Raw genomic sequence first — 19,641 nt, forward strand, 5'->3', positions numbered from 1 at the left:
AACAAGTCTTATATCCTTTGTGTCAAACATTATTTATAAGCTCCTTTTTATTACTGACTAATTTGACACCATTGGATACTTTTCTAATGTCATAACTCACATAATTCTGCCTGGTACCCTTAGACCGCCACATTAAAAAAGATGTGTCATCGAAGCCTCCTCAAGAATGTCTCAAATGCCTGGATATCTGAGGTGTGCATCCCCTGGGGATTGCTGATGCTGCATTAGTAGATCTCTTTAAATTCACTTTTTTTTAAAAACTTTGTCAGTCATAACGTACATGGCAGAATTATTAGAGTTGATGTTAAACTTTACTTAGTTTTGATTCTGGTGGAACATGCCCTGCAACTCCTCTCACTTCTGCTCTACAAATATTGGCTGATCTCAAAAATTTAACAGGAAAGTGGCACTTATCTGGTCCGGGAAATCGTATTTTCTTTTGGAACAATTAATGATCTTCCAACACGATCCCCTCGGCAGGGTCATGAATTATTGACAGTGTAATTCACATGTCCTTTAAGGAATACAGTACACCATTTCAGAAGATCATTACGACAGGCAAGGACGTTCTCTCTGGCATTTATTACCATAGCCTGACTGCCTGTCTACAGCTAAGTGCTTGATATGAATCTGTCCTTCCCCTGTCGCCACTATAATGGATGTAAGGACATGGTTTGTAGCTGGAATTAATATGCATATCTTTCGCACAATGGGAAGTGATAGGAAGCCAGGATGAGTGATGAGCATTTTACCGATAGCTAATCGGGTGAATTAGTCCGTCATTAAGATCAATGGATGCCTTCAGATGCATTACTCTGTGGATCAATCTTGAACATAGGAAGGTATCGGAAATAAAAACAAATATACAGTACATGCAACAATGGTGTTTCAACATTTAATGGCAATCATGATATACATATATTACAGTTCTGAAGAAATTCATAACAATTCTTCATGCCTATTTATTGCAGTACTGCATATGAAATACAAATGTAATTTTGGTGAACTCAATTTGTTTTTATTGTTTGTTTCCCACATTGCCTGTCAGTAAAGTAATAGTTTTCTTTTGAAATGAAGAATTCTCTTGGAAAGCATTTTTTTTCAATTTTGTCCCACTCCACCTCATATTGGGGGACAGAAACACAAATTGTTTTTTGATTGTAAGAGAAAGAATTTCAAAGCAATTTCTTTGAGCCAATATTGTGTTGACTCTTGTTTCCAATATTGCATTCAAGTTCATGATCATTGATATTCCTTCCTAGCTGTCAGGCCCCCAAGGCGAGCTGTCAAGTTCAGATGTAATTACTGCCCGAAAATCCTTAAAGGGGAGACAGACTGATAATATGATTCGCCCCAACTCGGGCAGTTTAGATTACACAACATGGGACGACACCTTTGATGTTTTGAGAGCTTTGAAAAAAATTTTTCAACCACCCCATTTTCTATGGTCAAGCCACGCAAATTCAGTGTGTTGTTTCTTGGCTTAAAAGGATACTGGGATGTTATCAACATCAAATCATCAGAGACTAAGGGGAAAGTCTGTTCTTTGGTTAAGCCATGACAATTCAATGCATTGTTTCTTGGGTTTAAAACGATGCTGGGATTTTATCAACACTAAATCAGAGTCTGAGAGGAAAGTCTGTGCTTTTGTATGCAAAGTGAGTCAGTGAGTGAATATAGTCCGCCTCAAATTAGAGCTGTGTACCTAAACAAATTTTAGGTACAGGTACAGGTACACGGGTTAAGGTACAGGTCCAGACCTGAACCTGTACCTAAACTACTTGTTCGGAAAATGTTAGATTTTCAATAAGGACAAAAGCATGTTTGAACTGGTAAAAACATAATATTTGATTGTGCTAGGTATTATTTTTATGAAAACACCGATGAAAATTTGACTCCAGCCATGCAAATGTGTTTTCTGTGCTTTAGAGTGGTTTTATAGCACTGCCACAATAATTTCCTAGTAATTTTATCTGTCAAAGTGGCCATCCCCTGAGTCAGGTCCAGTACCGATACAGCAGGGTCAGGTATTTTGGACCTGTACCTAATTGATTGTACCCGGTACTGTATCGGTACACTGTACCGGTACACAGCTCTACCTCAGATGCAAATTTTCCTACTACCCGTCGGTTTTCATCTCACTTGATCTTCACTTTGAAATGTCCCTGACCCAGAGAGATTTATTGTTGTGGCCTTTTGATACCTGTGAAAGCTTTTCCATTTCACTACCTTCTCAACATCTGTCTACACTGTAGATGTGAATGTGGAGGTTTTAGTAGAAGTCGGGTAGAAGAAAGCGGTGTGATTGATTATTGCCTGACACTCCCTGAAAGAAGGGTTATCGATCAGAGTGACCTTGCCATGGTCCGTAATCCCCACTCAGACTTCTGGGCCACTTCAAGTTCTGCATTTTGTATCTGCTTTGGGTTTCTGCAACACTTTCTTTTAGCCAGCATTTGGTGATGAAATTTTTACTGAAACCTATCCAAAATTTCCACTTTTGGGGCATTTTTTTCCACTTTTTGGGGCACTTTTTTCGCAGATGATTTAGACCTGTCTGTTGCAGAAAGCATGATGAAAGCTTAATTTTGTAGCTACATGTACATTGTACATGTAGTTCAGGCCAATTTTGAGAAAATTAAGACTGTCTGTTTTACAGCGAAAAAATCCTGAACCATGACCAGTCTACTTTTAGTGTGTTTTACACAACTTGACTGTATCTGCAACTGTATCTATATAGCCAATATAACCACCCTTTTTTCGTAACACACCAGCTTAATGTGTAGTTAATGTAAGGAAGCTGTTGATAGGTAAACCTTTGTCCTATTTTCACTCCCACGGAAGTAACGCTTAAAGATCCCCAGCCCCCAGCCTGCCTCCTCAGTCTGCTGAGTTATTGATCCTCCCTGCATCCATTTATCTCTCTCTTTCTGCAGCAACGCCTTTGAGAAACTGCCAGAGTCCCTGTGCGACCTGAAAGGACTGAAGCTTATCGACGCCAGCAGGAACAAACTCAACTGCCTTCCACCCAGGTAACTTCTACTTTATCTTGAGTCTGTATAATAATAATGCTTTTTATTCAGTTCGTGCAGTTGTACAGATTAGTAGGGCCTTGGGATTGGCCCTGAATTGCTCTGACACTCACAAAACTAGAAGTATATTACATTACTTGGACAGTTCAATATTACTGACTAAAAATACTTTAAAAGCTTTAAGATGTATAGAATTCAAAATTATATAAAAGGATCTGAGAGCGGTGATCACTATCGTGTATCACTAATAATGTAACAGTAACTGTAACAGAAGTCTACAAATTTATCTCTACCATCGCCGCTTTACAACACGTTGGTTATCAGATTTGAAAATTAATGTGGAATTATATCAACATGAAGAAGAGTATAAGGGAAAAGTGTGTACCTTGGTTTACACAGTTTCAGGAAGAAAATATAGACAGATTCATGTTTTTCTCTCAATCCCCTGTTTTCACTATCCTTTTGCTGATGTAAAAAAGTGTCAAAGAATGAAGGAAATGAATTGGTATCATCTAACTCTAAAGATCTTCCCATGATGAAGACTGAGAAAAGTTTTTCTTTTGAAAGTCGAAAATGCTGGGGACTTGCAAACTAGCTTTTTATGCATGTGCTTAAAAGTCTGTACACCTAAGGCCATGGTCATACATACATGTAAATGTCTGTCCATAGTGCACCAAAACTCGCCTCTTACTGTCAGTACAAATGAAGCCAGATAACGCCCGGCTTGTGTAGAACCCAAATCAGATAACTACTGGACTGTATCGAACTCCAAGATGTTTGCACATCTTAAGTCAGTATGTTAACTCAACAGCTTTTTGAGAGGAATCCTGTGTATATGCCTGTCTCTTTTCAGCCTCTTGCCTCGAAGGAAGGCATATTGAATGTATTGCTGTTATGAATTACAATGTAGTATATTTCCAAATAGATATTCTACCCTTCCTTCCATCTAGATTAGATGTCAACATGAATTTTTGTATGCCAAATGTTTTGTCCTTCATATATCATGGTAACAATCTCTGCTGCTCTGTGGTATTTGGAGATTGTTTGTTTTACTTTTTCCTCAAACCATCATTCATCCCTCTTATTTCTCAGTGAGGCACATGTAAATTACATGATTGAATGCCTCACTGGTTAAATGTCAAAAGTAATTTCATTAAGCAATAGCACAGTGATAACATCACATTACATAAGACCGTAATATTTTCACAGTAATTACGCACGCTCATGCTGACGACAGTTTTAATTATTTTGAAATTTTAACAAACATTCATGATTCCAAGACTTTGACGCACACAGCTGTTTATATACACTCCAAAATTTGGACACAATGATACATGTATTTTCCAGCAGTATGCCCTGGTCACAATTTTTTTCATAACAGAAACTTGAAACAGGGAATGTGTTTGGTTTGGCCTGATGTATAATGTCCTAATGTAATGCTGCCTGCAGGCTTGGCAACATGGTCTTTATATAGAGCCGGACTTACTGATCAGAATACTAATGAGTCAGTGAAGGATGCGGGCAGAAAGGGGCTTGTTGATTGTGTCACATCCACTTCTTCATATGAATTTTACCTGTTATGTAAACAAACAAAAGGGAGTTTCACATAAAGATTGTTTTTCATCATTTTGGTATCTTGTTGGTATAACAGTTAAAGTGTTTGGACCAGAACCCAGAGGTCCTAGGTTCAAATCCAGTGATATGTCACCAATGTTGTGCACTTAACATGACTTTCCTCACTCCAGCTATGTGTAAAAATGGGCACCTGACAATGTTTGGGGAGGTAAAAGGCAGTGGAAGGAGAGGGTTGGGCTCCACCTTCCAATACCGTGCCCTAGACACAGTGGATAACAATCCAATGCCCCTACGGCCTCGAAAAGGGTACTGTATGAGACTACCTTTACCTTTTATCGTCTTCCCACAGGATATTCTGGCACGTACCGAAGCTGACCAGACTGAGAGTAGGCCACAACCGGCTGTCCGCCCTGCCCGACCGGGTGGACAACTGCCTGCTGAAGGAACTGGACCTCCAACATAACAGACTCACCCACCTCCCCGCCGCACTACTCATGAGAGCACACAGGTGGGTTGGTCACATCACTGCTACCCCAACCGTTAGTGGCATCGAACAGCTGAGTGGCTAGGCTAGTGAACACGATACCGAGAGGTCACAGGTTCTAATCCCGACAGTCCTGGCTAGACGTTGTGTCCTTGGGAAAGGCACTTTACATGACTTTGTACCCCAGGTGTAAAATGGGTACCTGTCTTTGGTTGGGTAGGTAAAAGTCAGTGAAAGGAGACAGGTGGTCTCCGCCTTCTAATACCGTGTTCTAGACACAATGGATGACAACCACTGCCCCTAAGGCCTCAAAAAGACTATGGGTCTACCTTTTCCCTTGCAGCTATGTGTAGTTCTTTATATTGCTTGTCTCTAATAGCAATATATTGCCTTATGGCATCCTTGCCCCCCTCCCCGTTTATTCCCAACGCTGACGAATCGCCCATCAAATGCTGGTAAACGCCGCCATCATGAACCCATAGAGAGAGGATGTAATTTTATGCCCCATTAACAGCCCGCTGTTTTAACAGAAACTCGTTAGTTCCTGAGCGGGGCCGTTGCCCCCGGCTTCCGTCACTCTTATCCCCGCCCGCCCCACTTGGAATCGTCCCAAGATTCTCTCCGCTTGAATATTCGCAGATCCTCTCCTATCCTATAATCTGACAGTACAGCTATCAATCACTGTGAGGACGTACATGTATATTACATACATGCTGCACAGCATTAAGTGGCTCTACATAGCCAGGTAATATGAAAAGTGCCCTGCAGAACCTTTTAGGAGATAGTAATCTTTCGGACTTCATGGATATGTTCATATATCATCATTTCCTGTTCTGTCAGGAACTACATTTACAGGAGTTGGTTATTTTCAGTTTATACCCTAAGATTTCGGCTCTTACAGATATAGAAAGAGTTCAACCATTGGTGATGTTAATCCTTTGCTGTGCTTTGGGCTCATAAAATGAAAGCTATTCTTAATCTGCTCATCAATCAATGTGACCAGTGATCATATAGATGTACAATGTATAAAGTGGTAAATTACGACTATTTGTTGGAACACAAGGCATTTAGTGCAGTGGAATTTGTGTGAGAAAACTGTTTGGAAGTACATGTAGGTCTTCCTCTAGTCTTACAATTAGATGCTTTTGAGGTCCTCATATCATTGTTTAACACATGCTTTACAATGATATCCATGTTTCTAGGACACTTGTTCTCAAACGTATTTCATTTTTAGTGTGCATGAGAATGTATGTAAGTTTTAACTTTTAAACAAACAATTGCTGTGTTTGTGTACAAATTCATGTAAACTTCCAGTGCAGTTACAAAGTGTATGGTTGATTATTTGAGATTGTACATGTACGTGGTAAAAATTATTGCATAATGTATGTTTATCTGCAGCTATCCTCAACGTTGGTACCTTTCTTGATTTGTTACCTTGGACAGACCCTACTGATCATCCAGAAATGACATACAGTCATCCCAACACAATCCTGTCACCAAAAGCAAACCTGTTACAATACAAAACACCCTGACCTTTGCAAATGTGCAACTGATGATGATTTTGGTTGGCATGTAGGCGATATATGCATAGCTTGTGCTTAAAATTTAATGGAAGAGAGATAAAATCAGACAGTGTCGTAGATCACCATCTGAGGTGATGCGCCCATTTCTCAGCCCTCCCCATCACTGTCTCCTGACAAATGGTATCCTCCTGATCCCTCCTGAGCCACAGCCTTGGCACGTTGAGGCTGTGTAAGGGGGATTTCAGCACCCCTGTTTGTAAATGTACCTTTCCTTTGAAAATTTTCCCAAAGGTTAGGAAATCTTGATTAAGAATATGTTGTACTGAAAAAAGCTATGACATACAGTAATATTCAGGCTGTATAAGGGGTTTTGAGGTATTATGCATCATGTATAGTTTTTTTACTGGTGTCATGATACAAACCCTTTACAAATCAGAATTCTGTAACGGAAATCTTCGATCATAAAGAAATCTCATTTACAGTTGCATTTGAAGAGACTTTCAGCTTTTTAACAGAATCTTTGCAAACCCCGTTACCTCCTCAACTTTGTGAACATGATTATTCCAGAGACTGGAAGCCATCTGAATGCGAGACTGGAAGCCATCTGAATGCGAGGAAAAACATCCTGCCTAAACTTAAACTAAAAATTTTACATACAACATTTCAAATTGCTGCGGCCATAATTAGTAAGATAAATGTCTGCTATTGATAATCCCCCTTTTTGGTTGACGTTTTTTTCTTTTATCATTCGAGCTTTCTGTTGTTAAGCAGGTGTTCCAACTATCAACAAGCTTCCGCCAAATTTATACATCACCAGCAGGTTTTCAAAATTAAAAAAATCGCCAGAGTGTCAAGCATATTTTGGGCCTGAAAATTTTCCTTTTTGTATTGGATGGGCTCGGTGACATTTGAACATTGACCAATCCCTAAAAATTACTTCTTGATCAAGAGGACATTGACAGTATTGTTGTCAAAAATGTCCGCAAGATCTCGCAGACTCGGCTGCCAAGCTTTCTTCCTGCTGTGTGACGCAGGGTTTGGAAATTGGAGCCACAAAATTACATGCATGTTTGAGCAGCAGGCATAAATCCTATGGATTAGTCCCCATTTATTATCTTAGACAGGAAAGCATCACATTGTGCATTTAGGTTTCCTGATCAGCTGTGCCACCGTGATATATAGGAAGGAAATATAGCGCTGACCTACTTCAACTAATGGGATATCTGTGTTATTAGCTTCTTAAGAACGTAAAGTGGTAAGATGGACTGAAAGCGTTCGTCATATCTGTACAGTAATACACTATGCCAAAAGGCACAATCTTTGATATTCTGGCCTGGTCGCACACAAAATTTCTGGGAGAAAATTTTTTTTGTTGGTCAGATCATACCACTTGGCCACTTAGATTATTGTTTCCACGGACCCAAATATTAAGACTCCTATCTATAGGGGCCACCTGTTTACCGTGACCATCTTCTACAAGCCCCTTGAGTCAGGTCACTACTGACAGATTTGACTATGTCTGGTACTGTCAAGACAAAATCTGATGTTAGAAGAAAACTGTCCACTATTTACCGGAATATGCTGGAATACGCATTAAAAAGGGTGACATCGTGCAGCAGTCCATTGAGATACCAACTTAACCTTCTCCCTGCTGCCTAACTCTGTAACTAACAGAGAATGGGGTGCCAAACGGCTACTTCAGAATGCTAAAGGTTAACCGTGACTTCCCACTTGCAGGTTGCGGGTGCTGAACCTGTCCTGTAACCGGCTGGTGACCCTGCCGCAGCTCGGCCCCTCGGAGAAGCTGAAGAACGTGGAGGAGCTGTACCTGTCCTCCAACTACCTGGTGGAGCAGTCTCTACTCGTCATCGCAGGGTACCCACGGCTCAAGGTGCTGCACATGGCCTACAACCTCATCAAGACCATCCCAGCAAGGTACTGTAATTCTTGTTTCTTTCACTGTAACTTTATGTTCACTGTTTTCACGGTTACCTCTGTACCGTGAACTTATCATCACCGTGAAAAAACTTATCATTTATGATTCCTTCACACATCAGTTCTGTAAATCACTTGCTGCCACCGTGAAGTTTAAGTTCAGTGAAGATGTCCATTTTTCCTTACACTGTGAAATTTTGCTACCATGAAGATAAAGTGAATTACAGTAACTTGTAGCTTATTGTCCATTAGTCATACCCATCCCTTTACCAAATGTCAGGTCATTTTGTATCAATACCAGAACACAGGAGCTTAAAATATAATTTTTTGTCTAGAAATGGCCAAAAAATGCCATAAAGTTGATTCTGGGTAGAGTTTGAGATGCCTCCAAATCTATATTTAAAACATTAAAGTATGTGTGTGCCAAAGTTGGTGCTTTTAGACAAATTTGTACCATTTTTCAGCTATGCCGCTTGTGTATTAAACATGTAGCTAGGTTGATGAAAGTTAGACATCCAGGTAGTAAGATACGCCAAAAATAATTACTCAAGCAACTGGATAAAATTTTGAAACAGTCAGACGTTTCAGACAGCAAGACAGTGGATGCTTGAGTAATTATTTTTGGCATATGTAGCGAGGTGTTCATAGGTTAGGTGTGACAGGTCGTTCAGTGTATTATGTAACCAGCTGCTGCTGCTCTGCGTGCCTGCAAAGTCAGTGTGTTGCACTGAAGAGAAATTATACTGGCTATACAGATTCAAATACAGAATGATCTATGAACTTAATATGGTAACTTAATGTGACCACAATGGCCAGGTGGCTGTAATACAAAGATGACCGCTATTACAGTTGTGAATCTACCAGTGCCATTTACAAGTTTTAATGATTAAGAAATACTGGTCACATCAAATTTGGGAAGATATTGGGGTTTTGGAAAATGTCATGGACATTCCAGCAAGATAATGGTCCTTGAAAGTTTAGTACACAAATCTAATTTGTGGAGCTTATTATAATTGCCAGTACAAGTTGCAAGTAGGAATATGAAAGAGACATGCAAGTTATAATGTAACACTACCATAATTTAAAAGATAGCATGTTCTTGTAATTGATATTGTGAAACATACCATTTTACTTCCCAATGTACATGTACATGGACTAAAGTATATTGTTCCATCCTTTATTACATACGTTTGTACCTGTAGTCTTTTGTAGTGTACATGTAGTTTCCAGGATTGTTGTACAACTTTTCATTTGTTGTATCAAATACAATTGTCCAGCAATAAAGTTATTATGATCAATAACGTTTTCTATTTTAGGTTCTTTGTGCGTCTGGAGCAGCTGGAGGACATTAACCTGTCTGGGAACCACCTGACGCAGCTGCCTGCCACCATCACACAGCTGCCCAAGCTGCAGGTGCTGCGGGCACACTCCAACCACCTGACGAGCCTGCCAGACTTCTCACAGGCCAAACTACTCAAGGTAAGGAAGTTAGACTCCCTCCATTTACTGTGAAGCTTAGTATAGCGGTTGCTAATGACTTTTTGAAATGGCGTTGATGTGGACTCGGAACCTGTCTGTCCGAGGTTCGATGTTCACCATGCCCCAACGTTCTGCCCTTGGGAAAGTGGGACATTCCCTAGTGGTGGAGTGACACCCACCGAGCCTCTTTGGCTAATCTGTCTAAAAAAGTGTGCCAAAAAACACACTACGGATGTTGTTGCCGATGTGCCAACATCTAAAACATTTGCCACCAAGAACTATACAATGGCTTTTTTCTAAAAAGATAGATTCTGATTTATATAGTGTACAGCAAAACAATGGAATAAAAAATGATATTAAAGTGCTTTGCGATTTTGCTGGACAGGACTTCAAGCTCCATGTACATAAGTACATGTACATTGCAGACATGCCTCATAATGATACGTACGATGCATAGGATCCACATGGAACTTGCTGAATTGATGTGTGTCTTCTGTTTGGATTTTTCTTTGATCTCTATGATCTTTCATCATTATTATTCCTCTTCTTTGATCAATTTTCTCATTGAAAGAAACCCTACATGTATGTATGTATGGAAAGCTACATGTACATGTACGTATTAAGTGCATCTGCCTAACTTGATGATGTTTCAATTAGGTAGTCGATATGGACACATTCCATTGGTACAGTTTCAGTTGAGATTGAGAGAGTTCTTGCCAATACAATGTGGTGTGGATTCTGTTTTTGATTTTTCTTTGATACATTTTCTCATTTAAAGAATGGATGCTCAGTAGCCCTGCATAGTATGTGCATCTGCCTAACTTGATGATGTTTCAATTAGTTAGTCGATATTGACACATCCTATAGATACAGTTTCAGTTGAGATTGAGAGAGTTCTTGCCAATACGATGTGGTGTGGATTCTGTTTCTGATTTTTTTTCTTTTACCCATTTTCTCATTAAAAGAATGGATGCTCAGTAGCCCTACATAGTATGTGCATCTGCCTAACTTGATGATGTGTCATTTCGTTAGTCTATAGTGACACATCCTATGGATACAGTTTTAGTTGAGATTTAGAGAGTTCTTGCCAACACAATGTGGTGTGGATTCTGTTTCTGATTTTTCTTTGATACATTTTCTCATTTAAAGAATGGATGCTCAGTAGCCCTACATAGTATGTGCATCTGCCTAACTTGATGATGTGTCAATTAGTTAGTCAATATTGACACTTCCCGTAGATACAGTTTCAGTTCAGATTGAGAGAGTTCTTGCCAATACAAGATGAGAGTATTGACTAATTCCTCACTGACACTCACACCGGACAGGTGATCAGTCTCAGGCTATTTGACCTGATTTTTCCCAGCTGGAGTCCACTCTTCATTTAGATTACCCATTTGTAGAAGTAATATATGGAAGGGTAGCACTTTGGGTCCATGCTGGTGTGTCACACGGGAGTGAACAAAGGAGAACTTATTTCCCTCATGGTACACTGTGGAAATATGGTGGAATGTGATCATGGAACTCTGGAATTTAGTGGAAATGAAAGATGCTGAGTTTTGGGGTCACTATCTCAACATTCATTTTATTTACTTTATCTACTTTATTTAACAAGTGCAATAAACAATGGCCTAGTGTTCCACCCTTTCTAGTTTTCCTGTACGACCATTGCACATTGGCAAACTGATGGCATTTGTGGCATAGTCTTGCATGTATTCAGCTTTCTTTTTCTAAAAGCGTTGTCTTAGATTCTTGTTGGCGGTTGGTTCTGTCACAACATGCTTGAAAATTCTACAACATCAAAATCGAACGTTGAATGTGACTATGCTAAGCTTGGATTCACATATTCAATCTCCTGGTTTAGAAGCTGCATCAGTAACCACTTTGAAACACTGTTGTCCCCTATGTCACCCAGGTGATCATTAAGGTACAAAAATAGGCTGTAATGAGCTGTCTTCTTTTTGAAAGGTCTCTTTATTAAAAGATACATCTAATTCTTTTTGACATGCACAATGAACGGTGAATCATGGCTTAATGCCCCCCACCCCCAGGTGCTTGATGTGGGCTGTAACGAGCTCCGTGAGGGCAGCCTGTCGGGAGACCTGCTGTCCCAGCTGAGCGAGCTGGACCTGGGGGAGACACAACAGTTCAGCAAGGCAGAGACTCTGGTCAACGGCTCCTCCGACCTGGCTCTGCTGGGGGCCGGACCAGACGGACAGGACTCCACGCTATGGAGATACGGCTGTGCACAGACGTACGGACAGAGAAACAAGTGAGAAACTCCTGTATTTCTGTGTTACATGTACTTTCATTTTGGAGATGTGATTGTTAAACTTCATCACCCATAGCTCTGTAAATGTTGCACATGGGAAGATGTATCTTCACTGATACTAAGTCTTGTATTAATGTCAGATAAAGGAACAAATAACTTAAGTAAGAAATGATCATTAATCTTGCAACTTGAAGGTGTAATTATAAAGTCTCCTTCAATGATGGTTAGGAGTAACCAGGAGACTGAAAACAGAAATATCTTGCGACCACTCTGTCATTACGACTTTGTAATGTGTTATTTGTACACCTCCTCTCCAGCCTGTGTGTCAGACAAGTCCTGAGACCGACGTACGGCACTGAGAACAACGAGGGCCTGTTTGCCGTGTTTGACGGCGGGAGGAACGCGGACGTGCCGCAGCAGCTCCAGACGAGCGCGGCGGAGATCGTACAGGAGGAGGTCAGGAAACACCAGGAGGGCGACAAGGACAACAGTCACATGAAGTACTCCGTACTCACCGCTCACAAGTAAGGTCCCTGCATTTACAACCAGTCAGAAATATTTACTACATTGTAATAGAACCATGAGTTAACAAGGTTTCTAACAGTGTTATATACAGACAATAAGGTTTTAGAATTCCAATTGAAATAGGAAATGATTACACTTCTCTTTCTGAGTATGCGCCTTTTTTTTTGTCTATATTAAATCACAACAATCTGTATTTATTGCTCAATTAACATAACTATTTCTTGGCACAACATGCTAATTTTTCTGTTGCAAGTCCTTGTAATTTTCACAGCTTGTCATAGTTGAAAGCTACCTAGTGAAGAGCAGTAGTAGTAATCCACTGTGTTCTGCTGCTGCAGTGGTCTGGCCTGCAGCTTCAATCAGTCATTCTTCAATTATCTCCACTTTGTCCGGTTCATCGCAAGCTTCCTTAACCATAGTTTTCTTTCTGACTGCAATAGGCATAGTCCTCTTTCTTTCAGGTCTGCCCTCAGTAGACTCAGTCAGTAGCTTCTTGCAGTGAATTGAGTTCTCATACTAGTTATGATAGTCAATTCTAGTTTTGTTCCGAGCGATGTGATATAATTGGAGTCTATATTTGGTGTCCACAGGAGACTAGGCTCTGTAGGGCAGAAGCTGGGCTCTTCAGGAGTATTCTGCCACCTGCAGAGGTTAGGTGAGGACACCTACACGCTACACCTGGCCAACGTGGGGACCTGCCAGGCAGTGCTGTGCCGGGAGGGCGTGGCCGTCAGCTTGTCCAGGTGCCACACCCTAGTGGGTGCCCCGGAGGAAGGAGTGAGGGTGATGGAGGTGGATGGCATGTTTACTGAGGTAAGAAGGGTTGCGAGTTTTTTTTTCCTTTTTTTTAAATTGTTTTGGGTTGTTAGTTACAGGGCTCTCTAAAAAAGTTTAGAACAAGGTAGGTATGAGGTTTGTGAAAAATGCAACCAAAAAACAAGCAAAATTCAATGAATAGAAGCAAGATAACCAAGATTTCAAATTTAACCAGGTTGTGCTGATATCATAACAGTAAGCAGATTTATTCAACCTTTTTCCTGGTGCATAACCTTTAGAACACTACTCCAAATAGGAGCTTTTGAAAGTTTAACATTGACAGTTGGTTGACAGCGCGTGACGATGAATCCTTGAAATACTTGTACAAGTAGACCCAGTAAAACTTGAGAGGGAGATTCTGAAGGTTTGACATACTATTAAATATTTTTGAGCAACACATGTCTATGAACCCATGGAATGAGCATCTCAATAAAACTTCTACTGAACATTCCCATTTACACTTGTGATGCTCTTTTCTTGTTGGACTTAAGCATTTTTGTTTGTGTTTTGTACTTCAGGACAACAAAGTCAGTGGAGTGACGGAGGCCACCAGACAGCTGGGTCGGAACTACCTCCACCCCACCATCATCCCGGATCCTTACGTCCATTCCGTCAGCCTCACCCCGCGTGACGAGTTCGTCATCCTTGCCTGCAGAGGATTGTGGGATTACGTTGCCCCCATGGAGGCAGTCGACGCCGTCCGCAGTAAGAACAACCCGCTGAAAGCGGCAAAGCTGCTGAGGGACATCGCGCAGGGGTGCGGTTCGCAGGACAACATCAGCGTTGTGGTTGTCCGGTTACAGGAATGCGATGAACCGGAGGACAACTGTGCCGTCATTCAGCCGGAGGACCTACCCCCGTCCATGGAGAATCTCACCGTGTCCGATTCAGGGGAGAGCGACACCAAGGCCGATGGGAGTGAGGGGAGAACTAATGGGAACGGGGTAAACGTGAGCGAAGGGGTTGAAGGGTCAGTGTCGACGATACTGGATGACAGGTCGTCAGTGTCGTCTCTACAGAGCACGTCGAACTCCGCGGGGAGTCAGGCAGACGAGCAGGAGTCGAAAGTGGCTCTGGCCGACGTGACAGCGGGCTTGGACAAACACGCCATACAGGAGGCGGTGCACCGAGACAGGCACAAGAAGGCTTACCAGTCTAAGTCCCACAGTCTGACGTACGGCGCAGAACGGCCCCTCAAGAATGGGTGGAAGGCAGACAGAGGTGGCTGGGTGTCAGACAACGCAGTGGACGATAGTGACGAGGAAGGGACGGAAAACATCGCAACAGAGGTCCAGGTTGAGGTGGAAGTGTACACCCCCTCCCACACCCCCTCCCATAAGTCTAACATTGTAACAATTGTCAATGCCGTGGTCGCCACCACTCAACCTGTGGAAAACGGAGTACACGAAGAGAAGGACAAGCCAACCAGTGAACAAAACGGGGCCATAAACGGGCACGCAGACGCGGAGAAAACGCCGCTGAAGTCTTCCAAGAGAGCCAACGGCTCAGTCGTGCCGGATTCAGACGTTATCTGTAAGATTGAGATCGCTCCTCCTAAGCCCCCTCCCCGCAGTTACTCCAGCCCGCCCACATTGGCAGTCGACACCTCCGCCGACGGCAGCACCTCGCCTGTCCGAAAACGAGCCGTGGAAAACGGGCACGCCACGAACGGCCACGAAATGCAGGGGGTTGAGGAGGAGACGGAGGAGTACGACACTGCGTTGTAATACGAAACTGTTTTGTAAGATAATACGGTATTGTTACATTTGTAATATGATACTGCTTTGTGAGAGGAAAGCTACTGTTAAGTGACACAACAGTGTAACACGATACAGCATTGTACATAAGGAAAATGCCATTTGTACAGACTATACTATAGCCAGTCCTGTCCCTAAGTGGGGATACGTCCAGAAATTTGTACCTCATAGATATATCTGTCCGCATGTTTGATTGAAATGTATTTAGAGATATTTAGACAAGAGGTGACCAAAGGTACCAGAAACTGGCTTATCTTTGTCGAGTGAGCTGTCCTAATGTTACAGGTAGATATTCTACACATCGTATGGACTTAAAAATGACTGATTTTCCTGATGTATGATACAAGACGGCTCACTAGAAAACATTGTAGGGTAAGTACATGTAAATTGTGAATAGAATTAACACTTTTGAAACAAAAAGTAATCGTGGGAAGATCCAGAACTTTCATCCCAAAGTGCATTGCATCCAGAGACTGACATCTCTGTTAAGAAAATGGATGTAGCATTGAGATTCCCTACGTCAGTTTTAGGGCAGAGTTGAAAAGAAGTGTTAAGTATTGTAAGGAGAAAGGAAAAGACCAACAATGATATTTACCATTAAATCTATGTGGCAGATTCTCAATGTGTCAAACTGCTGAACACCTTACGACAGAAAAATATGGTTTGGTTTTCAAAGCACCGATAGGAAAATCGGAAAGCTAAAATCATACGCAGTAAGAAGTGGAGCTACATTTTAGTACTCATTTTAGATAAATCATTGTTTCTGTCTTAACTGTTGCTCCTTCAAAATATCTTCTTGGGTTTTCATTGCACATTCAAGCCCTTGCCACCACTGCAAATAAGGGGGTTGCTGATATGCCAAGTACAAAATGTATGAAGTCTCAGGTTGTTTGGTACTGAATGGGAAATTGTATGGATCTATTGTGCCACTTATGGACTTTCTAAAAATCCCTTTGAGTAGTTTAAGATTGTAGAGGAACAGTCCGTGCCATGTAAATACCATTAGTTATTTTATTTACCTACTGTGGAATGTGTGACTATGTGGTGCTTTATATGCTATATGAACATGAATTATGTTTATGTAATTTAGATAAGATAAGTATAATACTGGATTTACCAAATGTACACGTACTCTCTCTACTGTCTACACTTGCCTTAACTTGTACTATTTTGCTGAAAACTTGTGTATTATCTCCAAACTGTTCTTTATAGTTTTATAAATTGCCATCACACATGGATATTATTGAGAGAGAGGAAGCTTTGAGACGGTGATGTTGGTTGGTTGTTACTTCCTCTTGTGTTCCATGAAATTGTACAGTTAAGATTTGAACTGACCAATCACAAGGACTGTTTTTCTTAAGTACCAACTTTTGAAGTATTTTTGAAATGCTTGGCTGTATTAGCTGCTTATCTTTTATTTTTACTTTTTGAACATAGTCCTAATTTTATTTAGTTATCTTTAGCTGGCAGTTGAAAAAGGACGTTATATGTAGTTACTAAAGTTTATAAGATTTTGTATTGTAGATATGACTTAGCCTGCCTAGATAACATGGAAGGAAATCACTTTTTGTTTGTACAAAATGATTTTTGAGAGAGGTGAAAACTGATTGCGATTCAGAATGTTTCAAAGATTGATTTTTTGTTTGGTTGTTAAGGAATTGTTTTGAATGATGGCCAGACATTTCTTTGTACCCGTACCGGAAATTATACAGTTGCAACTGAGACTGTCTATAGTGTGGAAAGTATTGGATAAGAATGTACAACTGAGGAAGTCTGCTAGGTCCAGTGTTCTAGTGGTGTGACTTTCTAAGTTCTTTTCATTCCATTCACTGGCTTGAACATTTTGTGTATATTTGTATGTATAAACCTATTTTAGATTTATTTTTCTTACTAAATTAACTTTGATGATTTTTTCTATTATTATTTTCTACTACAGGGTAGTGTCATGAGTGGAGGTATTGCTCTTATTGAATGAAATGTGCCAATTTTGATTGTTTGACTCGAAAAGCCAAAAGGAATCATGAACTTTGTATAGTCTTTATACTTGGAACAACTGCCAATTGGTGGCTTTAAGAATTTTGTATATTTCTCCACTTAAAGAACTGGAATATTGAAGAAGAATGTGCCACCATGTTTAAGCATAGTGGGAAACTGACTGACCTGTAATGTATTGTAAAATAAGCGAAGAACACAGAAGAATATTAATGCTGATTAATGTGTATTTTAACGTTATCATGATGTGTAATTCTTTTGTAATCTCTACAGAGTCATAGTTGATCAGTCAATGAAAACTTTCCACCAAGTAGCCTTGTTTCCCGAGAAGGTTTTGACAAAACAACTTTGAGCTCAGCCTTCTGTAAGAACAATAAATTCCCTTGTTTCTCAAGTTAATTGTTGTCAACTTTTGTCACATTTATTGATTATGTGTATCTATATAGCATCAGCAGCTGGTTATATTACATCAAACGACCTGTCACACCTAACCTTTACATATCTAACTAGAGTTCCACGACCTCATACCTTCGCCAAATGATTTTTGACTGACGTATCATGAGTGTTTCTCATTGATTAAGATCATACCAGTTGATCATCTTTTCTACCAAATGACAGAAGTTGTCCAAAGTCTTCTTAAGTTATGCTGGTCATTTACATACACACATACAAACGCTACCCAAAACAAAACCTTCTCGGCGAAGGTAATGATCACAGACTTGCCTGTCTAAATCGCGCTCCTAGCGGCCGGTCCGACAATTACCGCGCCCACCCAGCGAGAGATTGTGTAAACTCAGGCTAATAACAGTCCAGACGTACAGGAGGCTAGACCAAAACTGCTATCATTGCATTTGAGTTTAGGAAACTGAAAACTGACAGTGATACATTATCTATGACTATGGATTACATTTGGACCAGCTAAAACTACCATACAAGGAACTGTCCAGGGAGGAAGGAAGAGGTAATGGAATAGATGGGAGGATGATAGCAGATAACGGAAGGCATGACACAAAGTGAAACATTAAGAAAACCAGAAAATCGAGAAGGATGGAGACAACTGTTCGCTTGATCTTCGGTGGTGCCCCAACGTTACAATAGTTAGACAAAGGATAGTTGAGAACTGAATTGAGTTGATTTTACTTGTAGTGTTTCACATTAAGCGTCAGTCTGTCTGACGTAATTAGTTTTTAGGAAAATGAAAGTTAAACACCTTCTCCTGGGTTCGAGCTGATTCTGTACTTGTACCTAATTATCTCAACTGGGCACTCCTGAGCTGCGATACCTTCACTAGGCGGCGCCTCAGCATGGTCGTGTCACGGTCAGGTGCAGCCTGATTGTGACGGTGGATGGAGGTCAGCGGTTGCAGTACCTAGACCTGTCACTAAGCAGCGCTTTATTAACACCGTGTTACTTTCAGGTGTGGTTTACGAATATGAATAGATGTAGCTGTGTTCATGATCGGAGGAGAATGTAGGTTAGTACACAGGAGACAGAACGTTCCTTTCCCCAGTATCTGCAGTGCTGGTCGCCGAGCTTGTCTGGGTGAACCCACGGCCAGAGCCAGCATCTTCCTTCTGCTGGGGGGACCGGTGCAGAAGTTCGATCGAAGAATCCCAGAGCCGACATCTTCCTCCTGCTGCGGGGACCAGTGCAGAAGCTCATCGGAGTCCATTTTACAGATATAAAAACATAGAAATACCGTATTTCTATGATCTTACAACTGTACAATGAATTCCCATGAGCTAGCTTCATACGGTATAAATATATCTGTCATTATTTCTTATGGAAACTTGAATATGACTACTTTGGAAACAAATTCTGTAAAGAAGTACTGTAAAATCTTCATAATTTACCAGAATAATAATAGATATATTCAACCTTAATGACGATCACCTGTGTTACAGAAGCTCATCAACATAATTTGCCCAAATGGTCTATTTTTTGTCTAAACCACAAGTGAAATATACATCCTGTGGAAGTATTGTACTAGTATCTTAAATTGGCATGAATCATAGTGTAGAGTGACAAGTCAGTCTGTAGTAGTGTCATAACGGAAAACTTTCATAAGTAAATCATGTGCATATCTGCATATCTGAAGGAATACAAAAGTCAGTGAGAGAATGATGTGTTAAACAAACATATTTTGTATCTTATTGTAAGTAGAGTTATCCGTTCCGCTGTTATTGTTAGAAACTTCGCAAGGTGGCCATGCTTTGCATGCATCTGTAATCAACTTGTGTGCAATCGTTTATTG

General features: G+C 40.8%; 1 protein-coding gene across 1 annotated transcript in view; it reads left to right on the forward strand.

Moving 5' to 3' along the window:
• The window catches only part of LOC136437850 (PH domain leucine-rich repeat-containing protein phosphatase 2-like), a 44,787-nt gene extending 27,001 nt beyond the window's left edge, over positions 1-17,786 (forward strand). The window contains exons 10-17 of the mRNA XM_066432378.1: positions 2,937-3,032; positions 4,957-5,115; positions 8,352-8,549; positions 9,866-10,028; positions 12,077-12,297; positions 12,615-12,821; positions 13,413-13,635; positions 14,157-17,786. Coding sequence (XP_066288475.1) covers positions 2,937-3,032; positions 4,957-5,115; positions 8,352-8,549; positions 9,866-10,028; positions 12,077-12,297; positions 12,615-12,821; positions 13,413-13,635; positions 14,157-15,365 — 2,476 coding nt within the window. The 3' untranslated portion in view covers positions 15,366-17,786. The remainder of the gene's footprint in view (positions 1-2,936; positions 3,033-4,956; positions 5,116-8,351; positions 8,550-9,865; positions 10,029-12,076; positions 12,298-12,614; positions 12,822-13,412; positions 13,636-14,156) is intronic.
• The last annotated feature ends 1,855 nt before the right edge of the window (positions 17,787-19,641 follow it).

Source organism: Branchiostoma lanceolatum, chromosome 7 (genome assembly GCF_035083965.1).
Source record: "Branchiostoma lanceolatum isolate klBraLanc5 chromosome 7, klBraLanc5.hap2, whole genome shotgun sequence".
In the NCBI taxonomy this organism is placed as follows: domain Eukaryota; kingdom Metazoa; phylum Chordata; class Leptocardii; order Amphioxiformes; family Branchiostomatidae; genus Branchiostoma; species Branchiostoma lanceolatum.